The sequence below is a fragment of the Eumetopias jubatus genome, unplaced genomic scaffold (assembly GCF_037043125.1).
Source record: "Eumetopias jubatus isolate StellerSeaLion01/CBP00866 unplaced genomic scaffold, mEumJub1_p1.0 scaffold_3, whole genome shotgun sequence".
Taxonomy (NCBI): domain Eukaryota; kingdom Metazoa; phylum Chordata; class Mammalia; order Carnivora; family Otariidae; genus Eumetopias; species Eumetopias jubatus.
In genome coordinates this window covers 77,547,055-77,569,430 of record NW_028274809.1, presented here as the reverse complement: position 1 = coordinate 77,569,430, position 22,376 = coordinate 77,547,055, and the positions used below count along the sequence as shown (strand labels likewise).

The window sequence follows — 22,376 nt, the reverse complement described above, 5'->3', positions numbered from 1 at the left end:
GTGCGTCTTTGTTGAAGGATCTGTTTAAATCTTTTGCCTATCTTTAAAAGTTGGATTGTTATATTATTGAACTATAGTGTTTTAAAAATATATATGCTGGATCCAGATCTTTATCAGATGTATATGTTGCAAATATTCTCTTAGTTTGTGTCTTGACAATTTTCATAAAGTGTTTTTCAAAGACAAAAAGGTTTTCTGATGAAGTTGGATTTGGATATCTTGTATTTTTTAAGTGATTCCAGTATTTTGTGGCTTGTCTAAGGAGTCTTTGTCCAAACTCAGGTCACAAGGTTATCTCTGCCATGTTTTCTTCTAGAAATTGTAAAGGTTTAGTTGTATGTCATGTCTGTGATTTATTTTGAGTGAATTTTGGTACATGGGTTAAGTTAAGGCTGGAGATTCGCTGTCCCCACCCCCCATATGCATATCCATTTAAGTACCATTTGTTGAGTAGACTATTCTTTTTTCATGAACTACCTTGGTATCTTTGAAAAACCAATTGGCCATATGTGTATGGTCCTATTTTTGTACTCTCTGTTTTGTTCCACTGATCTTTATTTCTACCTGTTGTCAATATGGCAGTTTCGATTACTGTCTTAAAATCAGGTAGTGTGAATTCTCCAACTTTGTTCTTTCACAAAATTATTTTGGCTACTCTGATTCCTTTGCATTTTTATATAAATTTTACAATCAGCTTGTAAGTTTCTAAGAAAAACTCTCCAGGATTTTGACTGAAGTTGTGTTGATTTTGTAGATGAATGTCAAGAGAACTAACATCTTAATAGTATTGATTCTTCTGGATGATGAACGTGATGTTGCTGTTTATTTAGATCTTTAATATCTCACAGAAATATTTTGAGGTTTTCATTGTATTCTTAGATTTATCACTAAGTATATCATGATCTTTAGTGCTATTTTGAGTGACGCACTTAGAAAATAAGTTTACAGCGGTTTTTCCTAGAGAGATACTGTTTTTAAACAACCTCCTACTGCTTCATTGATACCCATATGGAGAAAGGTGGCTTATGGTATGTCACGGCATTTTCAAAACCAAGTTCCATAATTGGACACTACCTTAATGGTTTCTTACTGTAAACACTAGTCATGTGTAAATGTTGAAGTTTAGGTATTCTGAGCTTGGTTCTTAGGGTTAAGTCTATGCCTAAGGTAAATGAAAGCAGGTGGTAAGGGCATGATTAAGACCTAATGACTTTACTCCCAATTTTCAGTCCTTATGTTCTGTTCATAAGGATGCTTTCCTTGTGTGTATCAAACATGTGTCGACTTCAGTGGAAGGCAGCTTCCTTCTCCACCTCTTTCTGAGCCATCTGCTTTGAGGGTTTCCTGCCGTAAGTTATACCCTTTGCAAATATTACAATTCATTCACTGAAGCAAGCACCTCTTGAGATTCTCAGGACCGTGTAACTTTGTAACCATGTGGTTGCACACTGTTTGAATTGGGGCACATGAAATTTCAGAGAATCCAATTAGTATAACTGTAGGCAGAAATCTGTAACATAAGAGTTTGCTGTTCTTAAGGTGTGTGTGTGTGTGTGTGTGTGTGTGTGTGTGTGTGTGTGTGTGTAATGAAATATTACTCAGCCATAAAAAGAATGAAATCTTGCCATTTGCAATGACATGGATGGAGCTAGAGAGTATTATGCTAAGCAAAATAAGTCAGAGAAAGACAGAATTTCACTCATACATAGAATTTAGGAAATAAAGAAGCAAAGGGGGCAGGGGGAAGAGGGAGGCAGACCAAGAACCAGACTCTTAACTATAACAAACACACAGATGGTCACCAGGGGATGGGTGAAATAGGTGATGGGGATTAAGGAGGGCACTTGTGATGAGCACTGGGTGATGTATGGAAGTGTTGAATCACTAAATTATACACCTGAAACTAATAGTACACTGTATGTTAACTAAGTGGAATTTAAATAAAAACTTTAAAATATTTTTAAAAATAATAATTAAAAAAAGGGTTTACCATTCTTTCAAATTCTTGAGTGATTGAAAAATACTAGTACTCCTATCTAAATCTTGAAATACCTAATGGTTTCTGCAAGACATCAAAGGCTGCAGCTCCTGCTTCTCTACCCCCCCCCCCCCCCAGGGATCAGGACTTTGTTGTTTTTCTTTTCCTCCCTCATGTTTTATTTGTATGATACATGGTTAACTCTGGAGACTTTTAAAAGCTTTTCAGTATGTTCATCTTGTTTGGGAAGGCATCCTTAAGTAAGGTTTCTGGACTATGTAGTATGTGGGGGAGAAAGGTTTTCATATCCTCATTTTTCAGTTGAAAAAACAATGAAACTTGTTTGTACCCCTTGCATTTTTTAGACGAAGAATACGCCCCAGGGATTTTGTAAAATTTTCATGAAATCGTAGATTGTAACTATAGTTTTATAATGTAAGTCTGTATCTTTAAGTGAAAATGTTCCAAAGTCTTTGCCTAACAGCAATATGCACATTCTCTTTGTAGACCAAGAGGGGTTTAGGTATCCAAAGTAGGAACTACACTCTAAAGCAGTGATTAATTAGTGTTAGTGTACAGAAGGACCTATTTGGGGAATTTAAGAAAATGTGGATTTTTGAGTGTTTGGAATTGCATCAGGAGAATGTTTGCAATTTAACAAGCATCTTCAATGGCTTTAGACGCTGGTTTTTAGTAGTATATATTTTAAGAAATGCCAAGCTAAAAGAAGAGAAGGCTTTGGCTCATGAGGGTAGAAAATGAAGATTTGAAGATGATACTAAAGGTTTTCCAGTATAAATCCAATCATCCATCACTCTACCCTAGTCCTTAGATCCTCAGTAGCAACAACAACCCTGCTTACTAAACACTGCTACATGTCAGGCACAGTCGTGGTTCAGTATTTCCTTAGGATAACATTAGACAGTAAACTTTGGTAAAAGCATGACCTTCCTTCTTAACAAATTCAGTTAAAACCATTTCTAAATTGGGAAAAATGAGAACTGTGAATAGGATTAAATAAGCCCAATTAATATTATATATTAGGGAGTGAGTTATGGGATGTTTTTTTGAGGAAAGACTTGTTGAACTAGAAGAAACTTTTGCTAGTCTAAATAAAGGAAATTATTTGGACAGGTCTCATCAAAAGTTATTTTCAGTCTGAGAGCTGTAATGGAACACTTGGAAAGTTGTCCTCTCCGACCAGGAAAATGATTTCATATTCAGAGCTGAAGAATGCTTCAAGGCTCTCCAAGAAACTATGGCTGTGGAATGAATCTGGCATGCTGATTTTTTCAAGTCTAGCACGGAAATGGCCAACTTTGAAAGTTGGGGATGGAGAAGGGAGGCTTACACAGTATTCATTGTATGTTCCTCCACTATTCAAAACACCTTATTAACTTTCTGTTCTCTTATACCTGTTAGCTTTTATTTGACATCCACCATTGTCTGTTCCAAGGTAGCCGTTAGATTCTTGTGCCATTGTCTTTCTTAAACTGTATTACTGGAACCCAGCTAAACCCATTGAAGTTAGTAGCACATTCCCCATGTTCCCCATCTGGAAAACTCCTCTGTCTCCTGCCTCTCACACCCACCCAGGATATCTATACACTGCCTGCCCTTTAAAACCCAATTCAAAAACCACTTTCTCCTGGGAAGTTCCTTTGATCTTCTCCGTTGCAAGGAGCCTTACCTTTCTTTGAACTTCCAGAGGATCACATGGCTCTTAGCATATTCCGCATCGTATTACAGTGATGTCGGTTGTGTCTCCCAGATCAGATTTAGTGCTTTAGAATGAATTTGTTTCATTTTGTCCCTTTTTCTACACAGTGTCTTGCATAACGTGTTCTGGATGAATGAAATAATAAAATGATCAAAAAAACTTTTTTTTTTTTAACCTTAGTAATTTTCAGGTTAGTGCCTGGAAATAGAGACCTACTTGTGATAGCAAGATTTAAGGTGTTCAGAGGCAAGGGGGCTTCCTTAGCAAATGTTTTCACCCAATACTAACCCCAGGGGCCCTCTAAGTCGCAGTGCACACTCGCTGGCTCTGGTAGGGGTTAGTCCAGTTACAAAACTGGACTCTCATCTGAACTTGCTTTCTTGGCCATCTATTATTTTAAGTAGCTAGAGTCTTAATAACTTTTCCTCATTTGCTCTCAATTGTCCTCTTTCTTCATACCCATACTTTCTGTAGTGGAGGAGAGACTGGCAGCCTTTCTGAAGTTCCCGAATTTGTCTTTTTGAGGGGGGAAACGTGGAATATGCATTTCCTTGGAGACTCTGGTACTCTCAGTTTCTTGGGGAGTCTAGATCTATTTGTGTAGATGTTTTTATTTGTATAAATCGTTGGCCCTGTGAGAGCTGAGACGTTACGATTACCTTAGTCCTTCTTGCTTATTCAGGCCTTGGCACTCTCGTCTCCGCCCCCCCCCCCCCGCCCCTCCCATACATACATGCACTATTTCTTGGCCTCTGCTGTACTATGTAACTCATTTCTGTCTATATATAATATTAATGTGGTGTTTTATTTTCGTCTTTTATTCTCCCTGTGCACTTGTGTTAGCATTATCCTTTTTAGAGGGTAAACCCCTTGAGGACTTGGATTATTCCTGTCGACAGAGCTCTGAAGAGCATTTAGCACCAAGCTAAATGCTGCAAATTAGTACACACTAATGGCAATGATACCCGTTCTGATTATAGCTCATTTGGAGACCACAGTTTGCTGACTCAGCCTTGGGAAACGAAGCCCAACTATTTGCAGCTTCTAGGAAGAAAAATCAAGTGTAGCGAGCTTATGTGCACAAGAGCAAAGTCCTTAGAATTTTCACTATCTAAAAATTATTGCAGGGGCAGAATAATAAAACATTAATAATGGCATAATGATGGTGACATCTAAATCATCCGTGAGGGTGTTTGAGCAATTTTGGTAGCTCTGCTGAACCAGAGCCAGTGACCCTGTGACAGTCCCAAACGGGGGGAGAAACTCAGCGGTCAGTGTGTCCCCCCATGAGCTGTTCCATTTACCAGAGATTTCCTGGATTTTCAGATGTCGTGCTATAATTTCTTTCCTTTAACCTCAGAATATTAAGGTATAAGATAAACTTGACTGAAATTCTGTTTGATTTTGGAGCTGCTTCTCCAAATACAATTTATGGAGCGGAAATGCTTGTAACATGCTTGTCCTGAGTCCAGCTGACACCAAATTAACCTCAAGTAATCTCTCATGTAATTATACACATGGATTGAGAGGATTCCAAGGTTCAGAAAGGTTTTTGCTGGATGAGTGGAGTGCCCAGTTCCAAACTTTTATGCGGAAAGCCTTGCAGTGACAAACTGTATTAGATTTAGGTGGAGAAAGGAGGGCATGGAGGAAGGCTCCAAAGAAACAGTTGAACTGCTTAGAACCTAAGGCTGCCTGCCTGTCTGATGAGAAAGGCCATGTTGCAGCATAACTGATGAGTTCCATTAACTGTGACTTACCTAATTAACCCAGTATCTCCCTGTCCCAGCCCCTTCATTGAGTTCCTTTAAAAATGGCCTGGTTTTCCAATTTGGGCTGCAGTAGACTTGAACCCGAGTCATTAAGTGGAATCCAGTAAATGCTTTGTCTTTTCCTTATCTGCAGGGCAGGCCTCTGCATGGCAGGGTAGCCTTCGTGGTGGCCAGCAAGGGGAGGGGGGAGCCTCGCTAGCATAAGTTTTGGTAGACTGAGTTAGTGAGAAATGTGTAATTATGGAAGTCACTAGGGCAGTTTCAGAACCAGGAGAGATACCATACAGATATCTTCAACATGGTAGGCTTATCAGCAGATGTCCTTTAGCTGTGACATGAGTTTGGCTAATTTATATCTAGCACATACGTATGCCCTGGACAGCGTTGACAATCTCTTTGCTTGCTTTTAAACTTGAAAAACTTACCCCTAATTTATGAGAGATGTGACTTGTCTATGACATCTAGAAGAAGTTTAATTCCTTGGACATTATTAAGGACTGTGTGCCAAGTGTTCTTCTGTATATACTGGAACTCAAAGAAAAATAGAACATGTTCCTACCCTTTTAAGAGCTTTTATTCTATCAAAAGCAAGATGAGCACACTTATTATGATGTCGTAGAAAGAACAAGGATCAGAGAGTCAGAAAGCTCGAGTCTGAATTTTTGATGTGTGTGTGTGTGTCTGACTTAAGGCAAATCATTTCATCTCTGAAGTTCACAGTTCACTTCCCCCATCTATAAAATGGAGGTGATCTCTACCTCCTGGATAGAGAGGCTTGAGTGAGTTAAAAGGTCTAGAGAGGGGCGTCTGGGTGGCTCAGTCGTTAGTCTGCCTTCGGCTCAGGTCATGATCCCAGGTCCTGGGATCGAGCCCTGCATCAGGCTCCCTGCTCAGTGGGAAGCCTGCTTCTCTCTCTCCCACTCCCCCTGCTTGTGTTCCCTATCTTGCTGTCTCTCTCTCTCTCTCTCTCTCTCTGTCAAATAAAATAAATAAAATCTTAAAAAAAAAAAAAGAGGTCTAGAGAATATGGTAAACTGTAAAGTGTCACTCAAAGGTAAGTGAATAATGCTTGAAAAACAAAAAGTGCTGCCCTGGATGGAAAGGTGATTGTGTTCTTGGGCTGGCATTAATGAAGTCGTTTTTAGCAGTGAGAAGAAATTTTCAGATCATTACTAGAGAAATTGATTTCTAAAAGTCTGATTCATTAAAATGAAATACTGGCAATTGACACTGCAGCTTAATAAAGATTCTATGATTATCAGATGGGAGGGTGACCTGCCTGCGCCATGTCACCCCATTGATCCCTTACCACACCTTGTGTGTTCCCCTGTAAGTTGCACTCTTGGTCTAAGAGTAGGACCTTCCCTGATAGAGGAGCACCTTTCTTCCATCAGGGGTGTGTAGTAGCTGCACACCCTTGCCATAGCCTCCAAACAAGCTCTCAGGATCGATGTGTAGGAGAATGTAGGGTGGTCAAGCTTCCAAGACTACAGATACCTCCAAATGAAGTGCTGCATGTGTGGCTCTCTGCCTTTCCTTGGGGGAAAAAGAGTCTGTGATCCTGGGTTTATTCCCTCCCACACCTAACCCAGTGCAGTCTGTGGGCTAGTGCCCTGAAGGTGAAGAAATAACTTTGGGCTCTTTGCGTTGAATGCTTATGGAGAAGGATTGAACACCCCAGAGCAATTGTCATTTCCCATCCAGAAACATTTCATGAGGAAAGTTTGATCACACAAAGAGATAAATGGCAGGGGCGTCTTGGTGGCTCAGTCAGTTAAGCGTCTGCCTTCAGTTCAGGTCATGATCCCAGGGTCCTGGGATCGAGTTCCGAATCAGGCTCTTGGCTCAGTGGGGAGTCTGCTTCTCCCTCCGCCCCTACCCCCCACTCATGTTTGCTCTTCCCCCTCCCCGTCTGTCTGTCTCTCTCTCAAAAATAAATAAATAAAAATCTTAAAAATTTTTTTTAAAAGAGCTAAATGGCAGGAGGGCAGGGTGATGGGATGCTGTATGATGACACGTTTAGAAGGAAATTTGTATTTCAAAAGTTCTTCCAAATGACATCAATTCACATTGACAAGTCACCATGATTAGAGAATATTTTTTATCCCTAAGAATAATAGTTCTGTATGGTGGGACTCAAGTTGAGGACTTCATTTAATTAAACTACTCACGTCAATGATGTTGAGCAAGCACATAACTAGTTATTGAAAATAGCCTGTGAGATGCAGCAGATCTGGAAGTGAGGATGATGGAAAACTGCCAGCCAAGGCGTTTACGGGTTTCAGTGCAAAATCTAAAATTCTAATAGAGGAAAAAAAAAGTTAATTTAAATAAATATGATGCCAGTAATCCTTTCAAAGTCCTTCAAAGTGAATGTGTTTTGGCAAGGTGCTGACATTCTCCAGTGTGTTCTCCCAAATGTTTCTATTGTCCAAATGGCCGTATTGAAGACACAGAAAGAAAAGGTTTGATGAGCCAGATACTGAATTTATAAACAGTAGCTCCTTTTGAGATTAGATGAACAACCCCAAGTTTTAGGGAGATGATAGGAACTTTTGTATTCTTTCTCCATACCAATTTTATTTAAAGCCTTAGGCTAGGCTCAGTTTTCTGAGTAGTAGATATAATGTAGACTTACTGTGTTGTGAAGCGTCAGGCTTCTTCATGTTCTGTTTTTGGAAATACATTATTAAGTTATTCAGACAAGTGAAAAATGTGACTAAAACAACAGCAAATTTTGATAAGCACGTTTGAAAAAGTATGTATTAGTTGTAGTGTAGACTTTGTCTGTAATTTCAGGGGAATAATTAAAAGGAAAAACTTAGAGGACCAATGAATGTATATATTTGAGAAAAAGCCCCCTGGGTCACGACAGTCTTGAGTAGGAAATGAAGAAAGGTGCATTTCTTGATGGTCAAAAATGGGATTCACTGAGTGAATTCCAGCCTGTTATATGTGCTAGGGAACCAGATTTCATTGTTTTATTTTGTTGAGGTGGGGGCATGTGGCGGGGGTGGGGGAGAGGGAGAGGGAGAGAGAATCTTAAGCAGGCTTCGCACCCAGAGTGGAGCCTGTCGTGGGACTTGATCTCATGACCCTGAGATCATGACCTTATGAGTTAGACGCTCAACCAACCGAGCCACGCAGGCGCCCCCAGATTTCGTTATTATAATAAATTAGCTCTTCTGTTGTGAAGACATTGCCTAAAACAACAATCATAGATGTCTTTCAGCAACTGTTGGCAGATTCAAGTTTAGGTCTTCGAGTAACTACTATATTAGCCAGAGTTAAAATTCACTGAGTTTCATTTTTAGGGACCTTTATGAGGTAGGAGGTGTTGGCTGTAATGGAAGGGAGCACGGTTTGGGTTGTCCCTGGTCATAGGAATTTTAAATATGGAAAACTGGATTGTGTTTTTAAAAAAGTGTAAGTTTTCTTGATAGTCTAATAGCTATTGTCATACGCAAGGTTGGAAATAATAACTGGCTTCTAGGTAGCTTATCAGTTCATTTTTTGGAGTTTTTTGAGATTATTTTAGTCTTCAGCTGGGCTATTGCTAAAGTCCTGTGGCAGTTGGATCCTGAAGTGATGGTGATTTAAAATAAAAGTGGGCGGGGGCTTTATACATAGACCATTTGGTAGCATTAGAAATGTCAAATATCTGTGAATTGTTATTTAGAAATTGCTTGCAAAATTTGGAGGAATAAATAGAAATAATATGCTGGGGCACATGGGTGTCTCAGTCAGTTAAATGTCTGCCTTCGGCTCAGGTCATGATCCCAGGGTCCTGGGATCTCTACGAGTCAGGCTCCCTGCTCAGTGGGGACCCTGCTTCTTCCTCTCCCTCTTCCCTGCTCATGCTCTCTCTCTCTCCTCTCAAATACATAAAATTTTTAAAAAAATTAAAAATAATAGGCTGATCTCTTTTGTTAACAGCTTTGTTGAGATTTGGTTTATAAACTATGAAATTCCTCATCATTTTTAAGTAAAGGGGAAATACAGACAGGCGTCTCACTATAAGTCCCTTCTATGTTAAAGCATTTTAAACAACAAAGTGTATGTTTTCACTAATAAGCTGATCTTTTTGATAATAGATGATCTTTTGGCCTTTCTAAATTTGTAAGCAAGCAAGAACTGAGTGGACCAGGAAGATGCTGTGGTTCCCTGTGTTGGAGAAATACAAGTTTGTAGAGGATAAACATGTACTTAAACATGCTGACCAGTTATCAATATTGTGAAATACTCAAAGACTCCCTTGTGGCATAAGCAATAATCAGGTTCAAAAGAATTACTAGAAAAGCATAGAAGAGACCCTGATAAGAATGGTTTTGATTTCATGACAAATCTTAGTTTTTTCCTTTTAGAGCGGATTCATTTAAACTTGTATGTGTGTGTGAAATGTAGCATAGGTCCAGAAACAGTTGTGAAACCTAAGAAAAACATAATGAGTAGGATAAAGCCAGGGCCTGGGTAACCACCTTGTGGATGAAGAAATAGAACCTTGCGGCCTCTTGGGATCACTGGGCATTTCCCTTCCCCCACTTCAGTCCTCTGTTGTTTTAATGATAATCCTCTTTACCCCCACTCCCTAGATATATAGGTATGTGTCAATAAATAAAATGGCTTATGTATGTGTCCCTACCATTAAAGTTTAATTTGCCTGTCTTGTGAATCCATAGAAAGGAAATCACATTCTATTTGGCTTAACATCAGGTTTATAAGATCCATCCACATAGAAACATGCAGTGTATCTTGTTCATTTTCATTGGAATATAGCGTATACCATTGTATGAACATAGTATGAGCACTTATCCATTTTATGGTTTGCGGGCATTTGGGTTTTACCCAGTTTTTTACTACTGCTTATTATGCTGCTTTGGACATTATAGTCTATAAAACCTGATACACATGGGCATGAGTTTCTCAAAGTGTGGTGCCTCCATGCACAGCCTCAGCATAAGACTTGTTAGTGATGCGGATTGTCAGGTCGCATCCCAGGTTTACATTCAAATACCACCCTGGGTTGTGTATTTTGTCTTAATATGCTTATTTCAGTTACTGTGCCTTTGCTAAAATTACTTCTGGGTCTTCTAACTGGGAACAGCCTCAGGACCCATTAATGATCACATACCTGCACTCATACAGATAGGCACACGCCTAGACTCATTACTCATTTTTGAAACAAATGTTTTTTTTCCAGTTGAGTCAAGGCTTCAGTATTTTTCAAGAATAATATTCAAAAGAAAAGGATTTGCCCACATTGAAGACAACCCAAAGAGTATGCAGGGGACTGAAGACCTGCTGAAGGGGGCCGTGGATGCGGGTTGGGTAGAGCATTGTTCTGGAGTGAGGGCCGCGGAGCCCCACAGATATGGTGGGACAGACCACAGAGTAGGGCAGACGCAGGCTCAGATCCATTTGCACCACTGACTAGCTGTGTCTTAGGGAAGTAGTGAATTTCTCGGAGCTTCGCTTTTCTCCTCTGCAAAGCAAGGATAATAACATTCACTATAAAGATTCAAAACCATTCACAAGCCCTGCAGATACATAAAGATTATCTGCAGGGCCACACTCCTGCTGTGGAAGCATGTCAGCCCTGGGTCAGGTGTGGCCAACGCTCATGCCTTCATAGCTTTCATGCGTTTTACTTTTGTGCTTCCTGCAGGAACGATTCCAGGTGAAGAATCCTCCCCATACATACATTCAAAAGCTCAAAGGCTATCTGGATCCAGCTGTAACCAGGAAGGTAAGATGGATTTGTTTTCACTCTTTGTTGTCACTTCCTCCTGAGTGTGCACTGGAGGGGACCTTCCTTCCTATGCACTATAGCCTCTGCTGGAACCTCCAGGAAACCAGTCTTGGGAGACAGACACCATGAGAAAACAAAGAAGAAAGCCATCCTTCTCGTGTAAGGATGTGTTTGAAAGTGCTTTCCCAAGATGGGCGTCACGTACCTCTGATGGTTAGTGAGTCACTGCCATTTCCAGTTACACAGGGCAGTGAGTCCAGCCCAGAGGTGTTCAGGCCCCTGGAAAAAGCAGCCTTAGCAAAGGGAATACTTGTCTTTCATGCCTTGGTGCGTTTCCAGAGGCCTTGAAAAATCACTGGGGCTTTGTCATCCCAGCTGTGCACTCACATCCTGTGTTGATGCTCTTAGCAGCTCCCCCCCCCCCCCACCCGCCCCGGCCTCACCCTGCCCCTGGCCCCAAGAAGGTAAGGAGAGAATAGTTGATTCCATTCTCAACTGACTCTCTCCTTTTGCAAACAAGCTGTGCTTTGTGCAGCCACACAATTGGTTTAAACCGATGCCTTGGGGTAAAGCATGTAGCCTGGCACAGCCCTGCGGGCTGGGATCGGTCCTGGGATGTCTCAGCTCCAGGCTGTCCTTGCTCAGGATGGGGACGGGCGCCCTTCACCAGAGAGCACTTGTTTTGGGGTTGACCTTCCACAACTTCTGCTTTCAAGGCTGCAGCAAAAATAACTGGAGCTGAATTCATCCTGTTGTTTCAGGGTGTGACTCATGAGAGAAGAAAGATGCACTTTTCCTAGTTTCCCACTGTCTCCAGGGCTCTTGTAAATTTTTAAAAAAAATCTTTATCTTCTACTTCTACTCTAAATATTCCTCTGTGCCCCCCACCCCCGTCTCACTGCCCCCTATCCAAAAAAAAAAAGCAAGCAAATGAGAACAGCTATTCCTTCCTTTTGGAAGTTTCTTGGCCTTTTCTCCTGGGCCTAACACGAGACGGGCAGAAGAAATACCATCTGGGATGATGGTGACAGTGTGCTGTCGACTTGGCCGTCGGCCTCACACGTGTGACCTGACTGTGGTGCAGCCTCTTCTAAGAATGTACCTGTCGAAGTATCATGATAGCCCCCTCACAAATATGGCTCACACGTGTTTCTTTTCTTTAAAGAGCTTCTGGCCAGCCCCTTAAATGAGACAGCCGCCCAATTCTTACCTCTTTCTTGTCTCCTTCTCCAAGGATAGGGCAGCCTTCAATTTCATCAGGTTACAGAGGGTTAAATGAAGACCCGCCCTGGCCCAAACACAACTCAGAACAAACCAGGAGGTTTTGGGGGCTGTTTCTTTTTAAAGGAGCAGCAAGATTCTACTTGAGAAATATTTTCAGAAATCCCCCCAACTTGAAACCCTCGGGCTGGACCGCTTGGATCCCAGCCTTGGGCGCACTCGTCTGCAGCAGAGTGCGGTCGAAGTGCCGGTGTTTGTGCACAGACTGAGCGTTCCTCCACACACAGTTCTCTCCCTATTCATCAGACTCTTAGGAGAGAGGAGAGAGTAAGAGAACTCCCCGAGAAGGCTTCTCAGAGGCCTTCCCCAAGTGCGGTAAGGAGGAGATGCTTGGACGGAACAGGAGGCTTTCTCCTGGCACAGTTCCGGTTCTCTTCTGGAACAGTTATTCCTCAGTGAAGCAAAGGATGTAAAACAAATAAGCTGCTTAGTTTTGCTCCATTGCAAATAACTTAATAAATATCCACCGCAATTATGGCAGCAGAGGAGAAGACAAGGATATCTGTTTGGGCTGACCTTCCCTTGTGAGCCCTCAGCCCCAGACTGCGTGTGTTCCTCTGAGTGGCCTTGTTCGGTCCCTGCCTTGTTTTTCAAGTCAGTTGTTCCGTCAAGAAGAAAAAAAAAAAGATGTTGGAGCAACCACTTCTGCTGTAGTAAGATTTCTGTCCGGAGCTGGCAATAGGAAAATAGGAAATGATCTGTTCGACTGAAGCCTAGAGAAAGGAAATTTTGCTTGGAGTAAGGCAGCGCTTGCAATTAGAATGAGTTTCAGATTCTCAGTTACACCGCGGCAGGGAAGAGGGAAGATTTCAAATCCAGTCTACGCTGAGTCATCTTCCCTTCACTGTGTCTGGAGTCCTCGAATACCTTTCACTCATTTATCTTTTGTACACATCGAATAGATGATATTTAATTTGCTGTCGTCTAAAAAGAATATAAGCTTATTCGATTTAGATTTTCTTCTAAATAGTTTTAGATCTGAACCCCTGGAGGGCAGGCACGGAAGAGCCTAAATTAGATATCTCTGTGAGCAGGACTCTTCAAAGCAGTCTCCTCATTGCATACCAGGTGGTGCTAGTCTCTGATCTGGGGGGATGTGCCCAGGAAAAAGGCTACATACAGACCGTGAAGAAAGGAGGGGGGTTCTCTGCAGGCAGTGCGGTTGTGAAATGAAACCTATTGCGTGGATCCTGCCTTTTATGGGATGGAAGATGGTGCACATGGCTCGCTGATGGTACCTGCTCCTTGTCGCGGCTCCCCACAGGCACGTGGTTTGTCTTTGCAGGGTTTCGAAGCATGCTGAATACGTTGCCGAAGTGCAGAGCATTAGCAGTCATTGTTTATGTGTTAGCGAGGTGGATGCCAAGGCTTCTTTATAGCTCCGAGTCCTGCTGGAGATCGCACAGTTCCCGAGAGAACATCAGACAGGGGCAGAGTCAGTGTGGTTTTATCTGTTATCTCGCAGCTGCAAAAGTGTAGTGACTCCCAAGAAATGTTCTCTGCTCCTGGTGTCATTCTTGGTATCACCTAGTGTTTTGATCGAGGTCCCCCGTTTTGATATATGCCTCTTAGTCCTTCAGCAGATCCTTCCTCTGTACCGTGTTGTGTCCTTCAGTGCTATGCTGGGTACTTTTGTGGCTCGTGATGACCTTCCCCTAAGGACCCTCGAAGACCACTGGGAACCAGTCAGAACTGTGTATGAGGCGTAGCTGGGAACACTGAGCTGCTTTCTAAAGGTCACAGTGGCAGGCAAGTCCGAGACCTGTGACTTTGACATGGGAACGGCCTCCCGGGAGCAGTTGTGTGGCCAGACTCTGCCTCATCAGCAGTGCTCATTGCTGGAAAGCTCTTTGGGAGACACTGGGCTCGGACGTCCCTCCAAAGGATACACGACTCTTCTGTCATTTCTTAGGCCTTTCTTTTCTTCTTTTTTTTTTTTTAAATTTATTTTTTATTATTATGTTATGTTATTCACCATACATTACATCATTAGTTTTTGATGTAGTGCTCCATGATTCATTGTTTGCATATAACACTCAGTGCTCCATGCAGAACGTGCCCTCCTTAATACCCATCACCAGGCTAACCCATCCCCCCACCCCCTCCTTTCTTGACAAAAGAGGGTAGTGGCTCTTTTTTCCTTGCATTGGGGATGCTTTAATTTCACATATCTGGCTACCTGGATTCTAACAACCGAGAAAGTCTTTGGAGTTCCTTAAGAATGGCAACCAGGGGGAAACTGTGGGACTCTGCTGGCTTCCCTGGGGCCTTGGTAAGGGGCAGTTTGCAGGGGGTGGGGGGAGGAAAGGATGACAGGAGGCCGCCCATGCTGAGCAGGGTTCCAGTCTTCACTGGGACACCAGGGCCTGCCTGGCTCTCCACACCCCACATCCTGCCTTCCCTGCCTTCCTCCATTCCTTCCTTTCCTTGGGTGCCTTCACCTTTGGACCTGGATGACTCCATTTCCACTGCAATTGTGGCAGCAGAGGAGAAGGGTCCCTAATATCCTGAGCTGGAATTCTCACGGCCTTTTCTTGGAAACCGTGTAAAATGCAGGTGGTTTGATTTTGTAGCACAGAGAGCGTAGAACTCTTCTTAGAAGGCATGGCCCATCAAACGTCCCACTTCCAGAGTGGCCTAAAACTTGTTACTATAAATAAATGTTTCTGGAAGAAATGGTGTTCCTGAGAACCGATGTGCATCATGACCCAGTGATACGTGGGGGTCATTTAGAGTTGAGAGGATAGAGAAGCATACATTTACTGCCAGAGGGGGATTTGTTGAAGAAAGAAAGCCCTGAGGGAGTTCTGGAAGGATTGGTGGGATTTTGATGGGCCAGGGAATGAGGAAGGGCATTCTGAAAGTAGGAGGGACCTTCCAAATAAGGGCTCATGGGCAGAGGTAACTCTGAATGCTTATTTTTGGGAAATGTTAACATGGTTCTGCAGAAAATAATTAACATAGCTGTCCTGAGATGGCTACCTTAGAAAGGCCAGCTTGCCAGAGTGGCTCTTCGTTGGCAACTGAGAACTTGCATTTCAGGAGAGTTCATACCTTTCCCTGAGAAGAATGATGCACTGTGCCGACAGTTTGGTGTGTGCTGAATGCCTTTTTGCTTGCGGGGAGTCTGGACTTCTGGTATGTGCTAGGCAGAGAATGCCAAAATGACCAGTCCCCAGTAAAAACCCAGGGCACTGAGTCTCTAATGAGCTTCCCTGGTGGAAAGCATTTCACAGATACTATCATTTGTGATTCCTCTTGCAAAGGACACAAATTGTTCTTATCATGAAAATCAGCTTCTAAGAAAGGAGACTATTGCAAGCTTGCATCTGGTTTCTTCCGGACTTCACCCCGTGCACCTTTCCCTTTGTTGATTGTGCCTTGTGTATTTTTGCTGTAATAAATCTTAGCCATAACAACAACTGTATGCCAAGTCCTAGGAGGAAGTCTTAGCAAATCCTTGAAACTGGGACCGGGGGAGTCTTAGGGACCGCAGTACTTAGGCATATTGGTGAATATTGTTGTAGGGCAGGGAGAAATAGTCTACTTACTCAAAGACACCTAGTACATGAAATAAATTTTTCCCAGTCCTTTCTTAGAAGCTGATTTTCGTAAGAACAATTTGTGTCCTTTGCAAAAAGAAAGGTGAGAGAAGGCCACTTTATTTATTTTAACATTTTAAATTTAAATTCAGTTAATTAACTTATAATGTATTGTTGGTTTCAGAGGTAGAGTTCAGTGATTCATCAGTCTTCTGTAACTCCCAGTGCTCATTATATCATATGCCCTCCTTAATGTCCAGCACCAGGCACCCCATTCCTCCATCCCCTTCCCCTCCAGCAGCCCTCAGTTTGTTTCCTATGATTAAGAGCCTCTTATGGTTTGTCTCCCTCTCTGATTCCGTCTTGTTTTATTTTTTCCTCTCTTCCCCTATGATCCTCTGTTTTGTTTCTTAAATTCCACATATCCGCGAGATCATAGGATAATTGTCTTTCTCTGATTGGCTTATTTCACTTAGAGAGAAGCCCACTTTAAAAGCAGAGATATTTTCATACTGGGGTAAACATTACAAATGGCACTTATAGAAGTTGATAAAATACGTTTTGTGAGAATATGTGTTCTTGAATTCTAGAAATTCAGACGGCGTGTTCAGGAATCCACACAAGTGCTAAGAGAACTGGAAATTTCTTTAAGAACCAACCATATTGGGTAAGTGTGCCTATTTAACATTTTAGCTTTAAGGCTTTTGGACACTTTACAAAGTGACTGAATCATATCCAAAGAATTAAGCTTCCTTGCTGATCATTAAAAGTTAAGAGACTGAGGTTTAGATGGGTGGAACATTGTTGGTACTTGAATTGCTCACTGTACAATTATCAGTAGAAGCAGAACAGTTTTTGATTTGGGCTATTTATAACAATCCTAAAATTCTTTGCTTGGATGCAGTGATAGTGCTTGGTCTCTTGGGTGCGTAACCATTCCTGGCACATCAGGAACTCCCAACAAGTAATGAACTCTGAGATACTGGAGGATCTCTTAGCCGTCACTGGAGTTCTCCGAGCTCGGTTAGTTGAAGCAGCTTCATTGTCCTTCCTTCAGTTCCAGAAGGGAAGAGAAGCGGGAGTGATGTCCTCTTACACCCCTCATTGCACTTAGTTGTTCTGAGTCTCTTTGTCCTGCATCCCCAAAGTTTTAGGACCAGGAGTGTAAATCCACACCAGAAAGTAAAGTTTGGGGGATCTCAACGCTAAGCATTTCTAAGAGTTTTTCATGCGGCTTGCCTCTAGCAAGTACAACTTTATTACATTCTCCCTTACTCCTAGAAGGGCATAATTGTACAGTACCTTAGAATAACATGGTTTATCTCCATGGCAGAAGGATACCAGATCTCCTATTTTATAGCTTTAATTCTCCCTAAAGTACCTATTGAACATCCAGCAAGTGATTTAGCCTCTCTGCACTTTCTTTGAATTTAACAGGTGGAAGACTGTAGATTTTAGATCCTTCAGAACTTTCTCCTGTGACACTCTTTGCAGGTCTATTGGAAATTAAGTTTTGTATGTATGTTACAGTATAGTTTTAAAGATTATTCTGTAAAATAAATATACTACATAAATAATAGTTTACTTCCACTTTAGACTGTGTTAGGTATAAGCCAATAAAATGGTTAATTTGCACAGTTTTCTCAGAATAAGCTTTTTTAAATTGTGGATATGCAAGGCTTATTGATAGGTGATGAAGCTTGGGTGAGAATGTTCATTTCCTAAAGGATAACTTTGCACATAATGTCCCCTTGAGAATGAAGTTTTTGGAAAATAACTGATTTCTGTAGTTGATAATCACTTTGAGAAAATGGGCTGTCAAACAGTAGATCGTAGAATCATGATTTTAGAACATGGTTTTAGAACTGGAAGAGAAATTAAGGATTCCCCAGTTCCTCATTTTACAGATGAAAAGCATTCAGGACCAGAGAAGGTGAGTGACTCCTGCAAAGTCCATGGCTGTACAGCCCAGGTGCTGGGGTTCAAAATGCTGTGTTCTTTTTCTTATGTAGTTAAATCTGGCAGTTCTTTCCTGGAAAGGAAGTAAGGTAATCAGGACTCTGGGATCAAAGCAATGAGGCTTGTCTTTTGGGGGTGAAAGTGGTGGTGATTTAATACAGTTGGGCATCCAAGCTTGGGAAATTCAAATACTTTCCAATATTTGGGGATCAGGAACGAGATTCCATTTGGTAAGGCCCAAACCTGTGCTGTTGGCACTTCTTCTTACTGACGACGGTGGAATGAGCTGCAGCCAGGGTTTCTACAAATTGTCAAGGAGAATTTCTTCAAGCATTGCTGAAATAACATGAAATTGACCATCAAATACCAAAGCAAGACAGTCATTTCCAATACAGAGTTGGCCGAATAGAAGAGCCCTGTTTGGGCGGGAGCCAGTGCAAATCTGTAAGCAATCGGAGTGGTGTGCTGTTTCGGATGCTATAGGCATCCGAAATACAGGTGTTGAACGATTCTCACATTTCTTTGATCTTTAGCATCTGCAGTTTCCCTATGTCTACCACCTACGTGTGAGACTTTCTGAAAGCTTTGGCTTTAGCAGCAGAAACATTCATGGAGGTGCATTGTCTGGTTGTATGCAACCATTTATCAGCATGGCCTTATATGGAAGGAAACCACACACCAGGGTTTTGACCTGTTTCGACTGTCCTGAAAACCCAAGCAAGCCTGTGCTGGACTCTTAACTCTGATGGAAACTAACATGCTTGACCTTGTTTGATTGGGAAATCTTCTGAATTACTCAGTAGTGTGAAAATAATCAATTACTACAGTGAGGAAATCTTGGAATGCAGTGGGCTATCTAAGGGATTCATAGATTTTATTGTACTTTGTTGAGGTACCATAATAGAATGGTAATTGGGTCCCCATTTATCTTACGGAAAGAGAGATTGTGGTTCAGATTTTTGCCATGCCCTTGATTAGTTATTAAATAAATTACTTAAAGTACATAAAGTCTTTGTATTTATTTACCATGTGACCTAAGTTAACTTCTCATCTATAAAATGAGGATAATAATATTTGCCAATAGGAATGTTGCAAGGTTAAATGAGATAATTTATAAAAGACCTAATATAGGGTCTAATACATAGTAGTTACTCAAAATATAATTTATTGTTGTTAGGCTTGTTGAAAATAATAATAATTCAATAGTATGTATCTCTAAGGAATTCCATACAGAGATTGTTACTTTCTCTGTCTGAAATGACCCTGACACCCAGGAGATTGTGATTCCCAGAAATTAAGAGGAAGAATTACATTTAAATATCTACTTGTCCTGAAGAAGTTATTACTGGCACACGCTCGTGTTTTAAGTTTAAAGTCTGGGGCTTTGCTGAGATAACATTCCAAGCTACAGCTTTGTCAAGCAAAGAGTTTGTTCTGAGTATTGATATAAGCCTAAAACTCTGTAAATGGAGCAATCTTCTGAGAAAGAAAATGAATTTTCTTTGAGCCAAATTGAAATAAGAATTGGACTAGAAAAAATCTTACTCACTTACTCTTAGGAACTATACTAAAAGAGAAGAATTAGATTAGGACTAATCCAAGCCCTTGAAATGACTTGAAATACGTTGAAAGGAGCCACGCACTGTGAGAACACATTGGCTGTGCAGTGTGAGTGGGCCAATGTCATGACATTTTGTATGTCAGGGTGACAAGATTCAAGGGGTGGTGATGGTGCTGAGCTGGATAGGTTTATGGGCTTTATTCCGTGGCACCGAGGTATAGTTTATCTCTCCTTCCAGGTACTTTATTTTAATAAAACTCTCCATTACGATAGAAAATCACTTTTTATCCTGAATGCGAGAACACAGAAGTTCTGAAAGATGTTCATTTCACTTTATCTCATTGGAGCTGAGAGAATGAGCCTGAGGTTGTGGGAGGAATGTGCCAGTTGGCAGGGACAAGGTTTGTACAAAGGGGAAGGATCCCGGAAACTCTCAGTGAAGGTCTGTCTTCCCTCCTGCGTTTCCCGGTATCTCGGTGACCTGGTGCTGGCTGCGCCAGACCAAAAAGTAAGAGACAGAAGAGTAAGGCTGGTTTTAACAGGTGTACAACGTGTTTGGGGTATGTGTGTATCAGGTTACCCTATGATTAAGTCATTTTTAGATGTTGATTCTTAGAAATCCTCAAGATTACAATTTTATCATTTATTAAACATGTTCAGTGTGTTATTTCTTACAAAAATCTTTTTATTATTAGCCTTTGCCTCTGAGCCCCTGTTTTATAGATGGGGAAACTTAAGTCACCTATTAATTATCTCGCTCCAGTCCACATAACTGAGAAGCACTGAGATTGTTCAGATGTTATCTAAACTGGAAGTTACTAAATTTTTTTGATTCCAGGACTCCTTTACTCTCAAATTATTTTGAACCCTTAATATGCTTTTGTTTATGTGGGTTTTTTTCTCAATATTTACCATATTGGAAATTTAAACTGATAAATGTTAACTTTCCTTATTCAATAAATTTTAGTATTTATTTTAAAGTAAATAATGTAAATACGTAAATATAAAATAATAAATATAGCACAGACAACATATTTTGTGAAAAATATTTTCCAAAGCAAGAAGGAAAAATTAGTGACAAGGGGGGCATTTTTACAGATCTCTTTAATGTCTGGTTAATAGAAGGCAGATGGATTCTGATTTCTTTGTCTGCATTTGATTTGTTGTAATATGTTGTGTATGTGTGTGAAGATGTATATGAAGAAAGCCTGGCCCTACATACATACATCACTTGAAAAAAGTAGTTTTTAAGTAACCTTTTCAGATTGTTGTGGATATTCTTCTTTGATAGTACACCATCCTTCAAGGAGTGGTAATTTCTTGGAGTTACTTGCAGTGTAGAATCTCAAGCGCCATCAGTGAGCTTTTGTACTTTGTTAAACTAAAACTCACTGTGCTGTTTTGAAAATTGAATAGGTCTTTCTACCCAGGCGTAATTTTGGGTAACATCATGAATTGGTCATTTGGAAAATACTGTTTCACTGAATTATTCTGATCTTTCAAAAACTGAGACATTTTATTCTACGATATAAAAACAGTTGCATTCATTATTAATTACCAGTCTCATCTGAATATACTTTAAATATTGGGAAGTTGTCAAGCTTGTGGTGGTCAAAACAAGTGTTCCAAAATTTTCATTTTTTTTGGTTGAAACCTCAAATTTTATCATGGACGACAAATACTGTCAGTTGTTTTCCTTGAAACGACAGGCTCACTTCATTCACTTTTGAGAGAATGTCTGCCAAACACCCAAACAGAATAACCACAGTTGTTAGTCATTTTCCATTTCATATGTAAAAAAACAAAAAACACACAAACCAAAAAAAAAAAAAAAACTCGTTCAGTCTGTGACTCAAACAACTGCACAGGTGCTTTTCCTGGAGACAACTGTGGTACTAGGGTAGGCAGCAGAAGTGCTGTATTTGGGCTTTCCATTTTGTCACATAGAAAATTTTAAAAGATATAAACTCAAGGGACAGGCGTTAATAAAAATCCATAATTTTCATTGCTTCATTAAGGACGGTTTCAAGTGAGGCTGACTTTTTGTTTGCCTTCCAAGTGCTTGGGGTGAGAACACAGTAAAGAGGTGTAGTTTTCGTCAGCTGCAGTTTTATCCACCATTCCTTTTGTACTATCTGTGCAGGTGCCAGCACCGTGAAAAGCCACAATCTTAATATTTTATGAAAATCGTAGCTTCACAAACCCCTCAGAGGGTCTCAGGGCCCCCTGCTGATGTGTGAGCTGCACTGAGAACCATCTTGTGATGCTGTCTTGCAGAATAGATTTGATGCTTACCTTCTTTCTCTTGCTTCTTGAGATTTTCTTTTCATGATTTTTCAGCAACTGCGGTTTCCACCCTGTGTTAGAAGCACCTCTCTAAGGAGACGGAGAAAGGGAGTTCACCCCTTGTTCCTTTATCTTGTGATCTTGGGTCTGCTTTGTTTGATCTTAGAAATTTGGAGCCAGAAAGGTCCCTTGAGACTTCATTTTCTAGATCAGAACAGTGAGATTCTAAAATTGGCGGTGGGTGGGTGGGGGGGTCGGGGGGGGGCGGAGAGAAACCAGCAGCTCTGAAACAGCTTTGACCTGTCTACAATAGAACAGTGCCTTTTGCGTCTGCACTTAGATCCCTTCCTTGAATAAGAGTTTTTTTTCCAGAGCTATTTTTCATTATCGTGGTTTCTTCCAGCTCCTGAGCAGCTGATTTGGAATTTGCCTAATTCAAATTTACAACATATGGTAATTACTCTGAATCTGTGGGGTACTCAGTAAGTGATGCATGCTGTTGGAATCAGAAATAATTCTAGTTCCCAA

At 41.1% G+C, this 22,376-nt stretch overlaps 1 protein-coding gene across 4 annotated transcripts in view; it reads left to right on the top strand.

Annotated features, from left to right (window-relative positions):
* The window catches only part of FMNL2 (formin like 2), a 300,782-nt gene that overhangs the window by 185,961 nt on the left and 92,445 nt on the right, over positions 1–22,376 (top strand). For all 4 annotated transcript variants that reach the window (XM_028113079.2, XM_028113081.2, XM_028113080.2 and 1 more), the window contains exons 3-4: positions 11,136–11,216; positions 16,633–16,709. In XM_028113079.2, coding sequence (XP_027968880.1) covers positions 11,136–11,216; positions 16,633–16,709 — 158 coding nt within the window. The remainder of the gene's footprint in view (positions 1–11,135; positions 11,217–16,632; positions 16,710–22,376) is intronic.